Source organism: Lycium ferocissimum, chromosome 5, assembly GCF_029784015.1.
Source record: "Lycium ferocissimum isolate CSIRO_LF1 chromosome 5, AGI_CSIRO_Lferr_CH_V1, whole genome shotgun sequence".
Lineage (NCBI taxonomy): Eukaryota > Viridiplantae > Streptophyta > Magnoliopsida > Solanales > Solanaceae > Lycium > Lycium ferocissimum.
In genome coordinates this window covers 60813623-60825394 of record NC_081346.1, presented here as the reverse complement: position 1 = coordinate 60825394, position 11772 = coordinate 60813623, and the positions used below count along the sequence as shown (strand labels likewise).

The 11772-nt window shown below is 33.5% G+C and overlaps 1 protein-coding gene across 2 annotated transcripts; it reads right to left on the bottom strand.

Moving 5' to 3' along the window:
- Nucleotides 1-6128: 6128 nt before the first annotated feature.
- LOC132056994 (endochitinase A-like) lies at nt 6129-11542 on the bottom strand. 2 transcript variants are annotated; one of them, XM_059449417.1, is made up of 6 exons: nt 11277-11542; nt 10433-10571; nt 9733-9835; nt 8497-8656; nt 7052-7981; nt 6129-6625 (listed from the first exon to the last, which is right to left on the bottom strand). In XM_059449417.1, exons 1-6 carry the CDS (start codon nt 11280-11282, stop codon nt 6359-6361), a joined length of 1605 nt encoding a protein of 534 aa, XP_059305400.1. In that variant the 5' UTR covers nt 11283-11542; the 3' UTR covers nt 6129-6358. The 2 variants fall into 2 exon arrangements, with proteins under 2 accessions (XP_059305400.1, XP_059305401.1); XM_059449418.1 differs by lacking the exon at nt 11277-11542 and adding an exon at nt 11064-11180.
- Between the last annotated feature and the right edge of the window lie 230 nt (nt 11543-11772).

The window sequence follows — 11772 nt, the reverse complement described above, 5'->3', positions numbered from 1 at the left end:
GTTCACAAGGACTACAACACCCAATTATTGGGAGCACTAATTATTGGCTTGGGCTGACGTCTAATAGTGGGGATCATCATACTCAAATTGGTAGCTTGGATCTTAATGTGGCCCATGTAACAACTTATTCAGAAGACACACTAGTGTCTGATACAGACATTGAAAATGCGACAATTAATGAATTAGGAGAAGCAAAAGCTAATTTCCAACAATATATTGGTGAACCAAACATGTCTAATCCAAGCAATATTATCGCGGCATCACATGTGAGTGATACTGAAGGAAGTGATTCAAATGAGAGGGAAAATTGTGATGCATATTTTGATTTTGATAATATGGATAATCTCTTCCAGAATCTTGGACCTCCAAGTCCTAACCTGCCTAATGAATATGGCAGTGAGTTTGATCAAGTTTACTCTGATGATCAGGTTAGTGCATCTATATAACTTTGCTTATCTCGCAAGGCTTCTCTTTATTTATTTAAACTATTAGTTTGATATGATGGAAGTTGTTTATCCAAAAGCATTTTTCAGAAAAATAACTTTTATATTTCTTAAAATATATAATTGTCTAAATGTTGGTTAAGACTTACGACAATCCTATGAAGATAAGAATTGAGCGAAATTGTGAAAGAAATTTAATTTTGCCTAAAAGTAAAAGAAGTTATTTTTCTTCTTTTGGTGAAAAGTTTTCCATAAAAAAAAAAAAATTGACAACTCAATACTGACTTATTTTTCAAGAAAATATTTTCCGTCATTATCGAGCACACCCGTAATCTCCTATATATTTTACCTTAAACGTACATATGCAGGTGGCAGTGACACCGAGTAACCAAGTTTCAGGAATAGCAATTTTTTCTGACGAATCAGCAACATGATGATCCTATGCGCTCGAAGACTATCAGTGAATTCTCATAAAGGCTCTTTGTGGTGACGAGTTTATTTTCAGGTGGAAATCGCATCTTTCATTTTTCTGGAGATTATTTTGTTTCATATGACTTGAATTGCTGAAACTAATGGTATTTTCCTTTTGTTCATTTGGAACTAATAGCTGGTATTTAGCTTACATGCTTTCGTTATTATCTTGACTTGAGATTATAGTTTTGTTCAGTATCCCATTAATCATTGTGACATTACAAATTTTTCGGTTGTCTGATTATATATTATGGGATTGATTATTTGTGGGATTAAGCGTAATATTTGGTGTATCCTTAACATTAATGGGATAACGCTTTAATTATTGCACACAGTCGGCTTTCATGTTAGCTCTCTGCGGCTTTTATTCATTTTTTTTTTTTTTTTGACTTTCTCGCTTTTGGTATTCGTGTTATCATATTGTTTTCGATATCTTGTACCTATCGGCCTTTTATCTTGTTTTCCTCTTATCTTCCTCTCTTCTCCTCTCTTGAGCAGAGGCGCTTTCGAAAGCATGTGCCTGCCTACCTTTAAGGTGGGGGTTAGGTCTACGTCTGGCTCTACCCCCAGACCCCCACATGGTGGATTATCTTTACTTCTTGTTGTTGTTGTGGTTTTTTTTTTTTTTTTTTTCCACAATGATCACACCACAAGTTTAAGTAATATATAATGTCAATAGGGCTGAAAAAATGGTTTTAAAAGTTAAGCAACCATCCAATCCGACCCATTAGACATGGGTTTGATAATTGAATTTTTTTAAAAATGGATCAAATATTGATATTATCCACTAAAATGGATATCCGGATAGATAAAAAAATGGATCTTGCACTTTTACCCTTCAAAGTATTTCAAACCCAGCAGGTTTCTCTCTCGCTACAGGCGCCTAAAGCATATATTTATGCAAAATATGGATTTGGTCATTTGTTTTATTAGTTTATCTTGGTACAATAATATAGGTAGTCCCCATTTCTCTAAGTTTTGTTTAATTAATCTTTTCTTGTTTATATGTCAGAATTCAGAATTTGCTCAGATTATCTTTCCTTTGATAATTCAAAGGAACTGTTCTTAGTTATAGCATCCGTGATACATTAGATATTTCTTTGTAATGCAAACTTAGATAATTATATATTGTTATAGACATAGTACTAGCAGGATAGCAGCATTTAGCAAATATATACATTGTTCCGATTTTTTTTCTTTCTAAAATCTAGCTATACCTTACCCCCAGACTTTTTACGAAGTTTGAACTTTTACCCAGTACAGAACATCTGGTACTTTTTGTTCTTGATGATGTCCAAAAATTCCATTATCACTTTATACATGATTATATATGCTTTTGTTGCATCAAATAGGTAACAAATTTACTTAACTAAGTAGTAAAACATAAAATTCCCTTCCTCAGCATAAAATCATGATTCACCGGTTCTCCAGTTTTCAAGCCTGATTTTAGTTAATGAGGTAATTCTCTATAACTTTCCAATCCTTAAAGATTAAGGGAGTTTAGTAGAATCAAAACTATAGGATGCCACTTCTAAGGGCCCGTTTGGTCATGATTTCAAATCAAGTTGATTTGAAGTTGAAATTTTGTTTAGACATGCAATTTGGATTTCTTAAGAGTATTTTTTCTCACATATGAACATGAAAGCCTTACAATTTGTGAAAACTATTAACTTCCCTAACACTTATACAATCTTACCAGATGAGCAAATCATAGTTCATAAATAAGGTATCGGAATATCCTAAGGCTACATTAATAAATTACACATTTCCATATTTCTTTTATAAATAGATATTACAAAATTTTAAAATATACATAATTTTACAAAGAACCACTTTCAAAAAAAATCAACAATAGTAGCAACTAGCTATTCTTCAAAATAATCCTTCCACATGGCACAGACAATCTCTTCACATCGAACATGAGTCCTTTTTTACAAAATATACAATGATGAGTCTTTTTTTTTTTTAACAAAATAAAACCTATGGGTCAAATTTTACGATAAAAAACGGAAATCACAATTTGGAATTTCAAATCTTATTTTTTTTAGAGAATTTGAGATTTGAAATCATGATTTGAAGTTGAAATTGAAATTTCGTGCAGTTTTGATAACATACGCTGATTTGAAATCAAAATATAAAATCAGGCTCCTAAATTTTATGGCCAAACGCCTACTAAGATTTGTGGAATAGAAGAAGAATCGCTAGACCACGTGTTTTATCATTGTCCTAAATTTGTGACGGTTTGGGGATGAGTCCTATTAAATGACTAGACATGATTCACATTAATCATTTCGTTTATTGGTGGTATAATTTGTATGAAAATATTAAGCAATGCCGGACTCTATGGGTATACATGGACCGGATTGGTTCGCATTTTTAAAATACCAAATCAAATCAATTGCATCGGGTTTTTAAATCTATAAACCAAACCAAATCAACAAAAGTCTGGTTTTTGAACCACGGGTTTTTCGAGTTTTTTTTCGGTAAGTCTTCATACAAAATATATAACTTATATTTCAAATATTTCTTTGGTTCTAGTAAGATACAACTATCTAATTAAGATATTTTTAAGAAAATAACACAAACTGTGAGATGAGAGATGACATTGTACTAAAATACTCAACAAAAATTAGTAATGAAATTGCATAAAATAAAATGATCATACTCTAAAAGTACTAAGTCACACTCTAATAAATACGGCTAATCTATAAGGCATATAGAAAATGATCATAATCTAAAAGTACTAAGTCATGCTAAAATAAGTATGGCTAATAAGTATTAATTACATGATTAAATATTAAAAAAAGTTAAGTTATTTATTTTCACTATCTAAATCAATATAAAACTAAAAAATAGATATCCAAATAGATATCCGACAATATAAAATTTGATTATCTTTTTTGTTTTAAGTGACTATGATAAGTAAAATGAACCGGAAAAGATAGTAGCATTTTGATATGGTGACAATTGATGCCCCCATGATGTTGTTTCTTTTGGGAGGCGAATCATTTTTCAAGCGGTTACGGTTAAGAAAACAATACATACAGATGATGTATGAAAGTTCAAAGATTAGAAAGAGTTGGTGATGATGCTGTCAGGAAATATGGGACCATCCTAGGAGGTGTGAAATGTGTGAAGACTTTGGTTATGTCATATAAGGGCTTTATCTGAATAAATAAAATTAGCTCTAGTCACCTTTTAGCTAGTTTTCCTTATCTCATTTTGATGAAGCTTCTTGAAAATTGTACTTTTTCAATTGACTTGTACTTGAAGCTCGGGACTCTTTTGGACTATTGAATAAGATTTTCCACCGGAAGAAAAAATTCTAATATGCATTAGTTGATGAGAAGGTCCAATAAGCTCATGATATTAATATGCAACATATATAAGTAGGAGGTGACTGGTGAGCTAGCAACAAATGCATGGAAATTTTGGGTAATGCCAGGAAAGCTTGTGAGAGTCAATACATAGGCGGTACCAGAATTGGATAGAGAAGAAAGTTGTAATAGGTTGACGATTTGCATAAAAATGTCTAGCTATGATGAACACTCTAAGATAATACAGAAAGATGCATATAGCTAACTCCAATTAGCTTGTCAGTAAAGTTTACTTTTCTCTTCTTAAGAATGAATCGAAAGTTTTCTCTGAGTTTGTAAAAGGAAAAAGAAACTAATGAGATTAGAACTCAGACTAGGAACTAGCAAAAACCAAGTAGCCACAATGTGGTAGCTTTATACAGCAAGTATCAATAGATACTAGATTAGGGGTGTGTTTGGTATGAATGTCTTTCATGGAAAATGTTTTCCGGAAAAAATAAGCAGTTTCTTACTTATTATTTTGATGTTTGATAAATAAGCAGAAAACGTAATCCCAAAAATATTTGTCTATAATCTGGGGCAAACACTATTGGTGGGGGTTGGGTGTGTTGGATAGTGATATTAGACAATTGTGTGGAATTTCACTTGTGGAATGTTTTCCCTAGGAGTGTCAAAAAAATATGAAAAACCGACCGAACCTAACTATACCGAACCGATTTATAGTGTTTTTTCAATAAAACCGTGGTTTTTTATTTAAGCTTAAAACCGTCCCGAACAATTAGGGTGGTCTTTTTAATTTATTAAAAAAACCGAAAAAATCCCGAACCGAACCGAATAGCTTTACATGTATGAAATATATTTTATATATTACAAATATGTTAAATTGAATATATAAATTATATTTTATAAGTTATGTTTCAAATATAAAAAAGAATTTTGGCCACTGGACATATATGTATCAAATTCAACTTGTGGTTTCTATGGCCTATAAGCTTATGTTTGTTTTGTCTCAATTGATCAACATTGTTGTCTTTGGCAAGTTACTCTTCTCCCTGGTCAATCAGTGAGGGATTCACGTCGTGATGATGTTATCGTTGTTGTCTTGCTACTTGATATAACACATTTCAGTTTAATTACTTTGTGTAGTTTTTAATAGCTTTTACATTAAATATTTCAGAAGAAATAAATTGAAGCTTTATTTGATGGTGTGCTACAAATAGGTTTGTAGAGGTCTGTGTCATTACATTTTAATAATGGTGCATTTTTAGGTGACACTTTAAAATTAAAATAATCGAAAATTAACCGAACCGTACCGATATCGAAGAAAAACCGAGATAATGGGACGCTTTTGAAAAGTCTAATTTTGGTTATATAAAATAAAATAACCGAAAAATTGGGATGGGATAATTTTTTAAAAATAACCGACCGAACCGTCCCATTGACACCCCTAGTTTTCCCCACTCCACTAGGGACATTATTTTCCTCATTTTAAGGAATTTATTTTCCTAGGAAAAATGTTCTCAGAAATTTTGACCAACAAAACATGAAAAAGTTGGTAAACTCCGTACCAAACACACCCTAGAGTACATCAGAGTTTTGCCAAGAGCAAGAGATTAAGGGAATTGGCTGACATCTATAACCCAAATCAGAATGTTGTTCTTAGACACCAATGGTAATTGTCCAAGCTTTCAAGTACTTCTCCATAAAATGCTAATCAAAGCAAAACCACAAGTACGAGTGATTTTCCATTATATCATCAAAACATCTAGTTTCAAATGCATGATGAAGTTTATCACATTTGTGTATAACAGTTTCAAGTGTTGTTCATAAAGATTTATCAAAAACCTTCCATACACTAAGATGTTTGTCAAAGTCTACTCCCACAAATTCTTAGATCTGAAGTGTAACATTAATACCAATCTAATTCAAGTTCTTCCAATATAATTACAAGAAAAGTTTCTTCTTTGCTAGTCAAGAAGTACAGAGCACAAGAAATGCCACTACTATTGCAAAGGATCCCTGAAAAATAAATCCAGATGCAATATTTGAATATAGGAGTTTTAAAGACAACAAGATTAAATAATCAAAGCACACAGCAAGAATAAATATCAGATGAAGTCCTATAAGTTACTGCTCCAGATGCTGATGGGTAGTAGGGAAGGATAATTCTCTCTCACGGCCAAAGTTATCATCTTCCGGTTCGCTCCAATTTAAACTATGAGAACTATTGTTGATACTGGGCTCGGAACTAGCATTGCTGCTCGTGGCAAGTGGCGAGTCAGAAACACTACCTGTCTTATTCTTTGTGGAGCTAGACCGGATACCGTTTGCTGAAGAAGCAGAGACCCGTGTCAGAACTGGGCGTAAGGTTCCGTTAACACTTCGCCTTATATCCTGTTCAAAAGAGGTCCATAAACGTAAATGCAGGAAACAGGATGGGCTTAATACATTGATAGCCCCTTAACTTGCCAGTAAATTTCATTTAGACACTCAAACTAGGGCTAAAGGAGATAACATATTTTATGTGGTTAACTTAACTACTTAATACACGCGCCAAAGTTTTTTTCCAAAATTAGAACCGAAAGTGTCATAATAGGAACACTTTATTATGTGTTAAGGTGCTCAATAGAAACAAGCATAGTTCGAGTGTCTAAGTGAAATTTACAGGCAAGTTTAAGGGGTTATCGATGTATTAAGCCAAATGGAATGTGTTAAAATGCTTGTAAGGTATTCTTGAGACTTGCTTACCTAGTGCATTAGTAGTTCACTTTTAAAATTGAATATTTATAGAAATTAAATGAGCATTTAGAAGGTACATACCATGTGCCGTAGAGCCATATCCAAAGACTTTTTGGAGAATGATCTTCCAAAGCCTGAATTTTCTCGGGACAAAGATTTCTTGGAGGGATTTTCATGAGAAATATTATCACCTTGCTTGGGGGGAGCTAATTTCCTCATGTTTACTACCCTTTCAACCATTTGCGTGCCGATCAACACAGGGTTCACATCATCTTTCTCAATACCATATCCCCTACTCTTGGAAAGTAGTGCGGTTGCATTGCTCAAAATAGTAGCAGTTGTTGCTCGTCCTCTAGAAGGAGAACATGATTTCCGTCTGGGTTTTCCATTAGTGGTGGAGGGTCGAGCAGCAGGTGCAGTTGGTCTTCCCCTCGATGCAGATGCAGGCCTTTTAGGCACCAATGTCTTAGAATTGATAGAAGAATCACGTGAAAGACTTGGTGTCTCCAAGGGTTTCAATGGCCTAGATTTCACAGTTGGAGAGGTACCCCGAGATGGTGCAGTTTTTTTCAATGTTGTGGTACTCGTTTTTGTCGATGAAAAAGATCGAGCCCCAGAAACAGATACAATAGGAATGGACGATGCAGCTGATGGTCGACGAGTTGGTGTTGCTGACCTGGACGCTGACTTGGAAGCTACTGGTTTGGAGGGTCTACCAGTTGGGGTAGAAGAGCGTGGAGCAGCTCTTGTTGGAGTCGAGGATCTTGCTGTGGAAGCAACCGGCTTAACAGAAGGCAATGTCGATCTTGAAGTAGGAGTAGAAGCTCTTGAGGGCTTGGATCCAGAACTACGAGGACGTCCAGTAGGCGTTGCTGACCTTGTGGAAGCTGCCTTTTTCCCACCTGACGATGAAGGCCTTCCAGTTCCAGCAGAAGCGTTTTTGCTTCTGGATATAACTGGGTTTCCCGTTGAATCAATCTTCGAAGAGAGCCCGTCCGAAGAGTTTGCAGACTGCAACATCAGAAGTTCAGACAAACATATTGTTTTGCAATCCCACCTCAAAAATAACTGTAACAGCATGCTAATAGAGAAGGCATAAAATTTCTAAAACTGAAAACATTGTATTACTCCCTCCTGTTCATTTTACTTGTCATGTTTGTCTTTTGCACACCCTTTATGAAAATATTAATTAAAAGAATAATTTGACTAAATTACCCTATATATTCTTTGATCTCAATTAATACTACTTTTTCACCACATTAATCTCTCTCCATATTTTGGACCAATTAACTTTAGTAACCATGACACCTTAAATGGATCAAAGGGAGTAGCATTTAGTGGCAAAATTGAGTATACTATCGTATCAGCATTCAGTGAAATCGATCCACCTCAAAGTAAATGTAACAGCATACTAAATAGAGAAGGTAGAAAATGTCTTCAACTGAACATTGTATCAGCATTCCGTGGCACTAAAATGAGTATATTATCATATAAAAATTAAATGGCACTATATGACTGTATTATACCTGAGCTATATCCTGCTCAATGCTTATTTTAGGTTCTGGAGCAGTTGTACTTGAATCTATCTCAATTTTACAATCTTGAGCTGTTGAATTCGAATTCCTCACAATCTGGTACTCCAGATTATTCTGTTCTTCCACCTCTGGCAATGGATTTGAGAGGAGCCTGAAAACCAAATTAACAGATAATATATTGATTTATTATGGCAGAATCATCATGTGGCACTGTATTTTCAAAAAACAAGGAATATACAATTTAACCATGGTTTTAGTACATCGTGATTAAAAGCCTCAGACCAAATTCTAGTAAGGAAGACAGATCTCTAAAAGCATATTTAAATAATTTAATCATTGAACTAGACTGTTAGACTTTGGAGAAATAAATTTCCTTTCTCGAAGACACAGAAACTAAAGCAGAATCAATATACCAACAGAGTAACAGTCCCACGGTGCAGAAAATAAATGAGCAGAATCTTGGTTTCAAGGAATTGATAAGGTACTCCTTGCTCAGTCTTGACGTATGTCACAAATATAAGATCTATTTAGACCAGATTCTAATTTAAAAATGACTAAAAAGGTCCTTTTTGCTGCGAAAAGTCCCTATTGACTATCATAAATTTCTGTAGTTCATCACAAAAAGTTAAAACAAACACATGTTTCACGGGGTTGAAAAAGAAGGAGAACAACACTCAGCACCTTAATTGTTTACTATGACAACAGAGGCAAAAGCACTCATCAGAAAGGCCAAGAAAACAGCATCACCCATATACTTAATCTTCTAGCTCTCATGTAAAGAAGAATTACGATGAAGAACTATTAGAATGAGCAAACCCCAAAATATATATCCAATACCAATTAATATATCCTTTAACATATTTGACTATCGATGCTCCACAAAAGTATAACTAACTATGACATTGTTCAAGCCAAAATTACCTCATATAGCATCAACCTTCTTAGATTACTCTTTTTGCCTTTTTCTTTTTAACTAACCTGCTTAGAGTCCAATGAACTGAACATGGGTGCAAGTAAAGGGAAGTAAAATGCTAGACAACTTCCAGGAAACAAAAATCGCTAACACCTTGCGACACGGTAGACATTTTGAACTCCCAAATAAAATGCCACTTAAATACTGCCTATCCATAAACTGAATAGCTGCGTAAGCTATTTAGTTTCTTCTTTTTGCTTAAACCAATAAATCACAAGTAGCATATCAAAGAAAACAAATGTTATAGTAAATACCAATCATAGTCATCCTTGTCATTCTCAGAGTTTAAAAGATAATCTTGATTAGCAGGCTTTGTTGATCTCCCGTTTGATAACAAAGAGAAGTCAACCTCTGAGCCTGCAATTAATTAAAAAAAGAGACAAATTTACACATATATAAGAAGTGAAAAAACAAAGAAAACTCCAGGGCCAGACCCCAAATTCTCAAAAGTTGGTTGTACTCAAGATTTAAAATTAAAGACCATGCATTTAATATCAGTTAGTTTAAGTGGGGATGGGAGGAAACACCAAATGGCATGGTACATTTATTTTATTCTAGGCAGAATACCTAAAGACCATCCTAAACATGGTGTGTTTAATTCAGACCCCACCTAAACTATCAATAGTCTTAATTACCCCCTGAACTTGGCTATTTGATAGTCTTTACCCCCTAGACGCTGATGTGACAAAGACTCTTTTAGGTGTGTGAGGATGAAAAATATTGAAAAATCAGCTCCCAAGTAAGCTATTTTTCAACCGTTAATCGTCACATAGTCATATACAATGGTTTATTTAAAATTAAAGAGCATGCATTAAATATCAATTTGTTGAAGTGGGGATGGGAAGAAGTAGAACCACCAAATGGCAGGACACATTTATTTTATTCTATTTCTGGGAAAATTTTCAAAACAAGAAATTCACAATGCTGCAAAAAAAAGCATCTAAAAATCAATACCTAATTGCTGATCCAATTCCCCAGAGTTATTCATGTCCTTTTCGTTACGACGAATTTCAAGAAACATTGCAAGGTCTTCATCTACTTCCTTCATCACCATTCCTAAAGTCCTTTCTTGTGGCCTACATTGCACAGATGTCTGCATTTGAATTCACAAAAAAAAAAAAAAAAAAAAAAAAAAAAAACATAGAAAACAAATAAAATCAAATCTTTAGAACATTTTCAAGAACCACTAAAGGATCTACTTAGAAATCAAAAATATGTACATAGATTCAATAAAAGAGCTAAAACCATAAATTTAAATGCCTAATAAAAACTTATTTCCACATAAAACATACATTTCTTCAACCAAGAAACAACAAAAAACTTCAAGTAGTTCATTGGATCTGAACCCAATGACAAAAAAAAAAAAATCTAGATTTCATAAATACCATAAAGCTTAAATTTTTACTATCAAAAAACTTCAACTGATTTATACTTAAGCCACTACACTCACTAGAAAAATAAAAGAGAAAATCAAAAAGGCAACTAATAAGTTTATCAAGATTCAAGAACCATATAAACATTGCACCAGAAAAAAAAATAACAACAAGGAAAATAGTGAATCTAAAAAACAATTAAATATACTTACACCCATTGTCACAGAAATAGAGCTAGAAGGTTGTATTAATGGATTCAAAAAAAAAAGGGCGGGGGGTGGGGGGGTGTGGAGTTCAAATGGCAGCTAGTATAAGTTGAGAAAAAAAAAAATTAGAAGCTGAAATAAAATAGAGAAGTCAGTTTATCAAGATTGAAGAACCATATATAAACATTGCACCAGAAAAAAAAAATTAAATAGACTTACACCCATTGTCACAAAAATAGTGCTAGAAGTTTTGAATCAATGGATTCAAGAAAAGGAAAAAAAAGAGGGGGGTGAGGGGGGGAGGAATCAAAGGGCAGCTAATATAAGTCTGAGAAAAAATGTCAGACAAAGTGAGATGATAAGCAAGAAATGTGGGGGTTAAAGTTAAACATTTAAGAACATGAATGAAATCAAAGTATTTTGTTGGATTCTCTACTTTGATAAGTAAGTGACAGTGTGTTGTTTTCTTATATGATGTGCACAAGAAAACAGAAATTCAGGGGGTGTTTGAAATCACTACAATGACTTCTTTCTTTTATTGTATCAATTTCCTAATATGTCCAGCTAAGTTGGTATAACTACTTAACTTGCCCCCAATTTATTTTCTTCTCCATTTTTATTCAAATTTATAATAGTTTGTTTGGCTAAGCTTATTTTTTCCTAAAAGGATTTTTTTTTTCAATAAGTATTTATTTTTAAAAAGTGTGGTATTTTA

Coding starts and splice junctions, on each gene's coding strand:
- LOC132056994 (XM_059449417.1), bottom strand. Junction 9,836..10,432: donor GGAATTGGATCAGCAATTAG/GTATTGATTTTT, acceptor AATTAATTGCAG/GCTCAGAGGTTGACTTCTCT. Junction 7,982..8,496: donor TTGAGCAGGATATAGCTCAG/GTATAATACAGT, acceptor CTGATGTTGCAG/TCTGCAAACTCTTCGGACGG.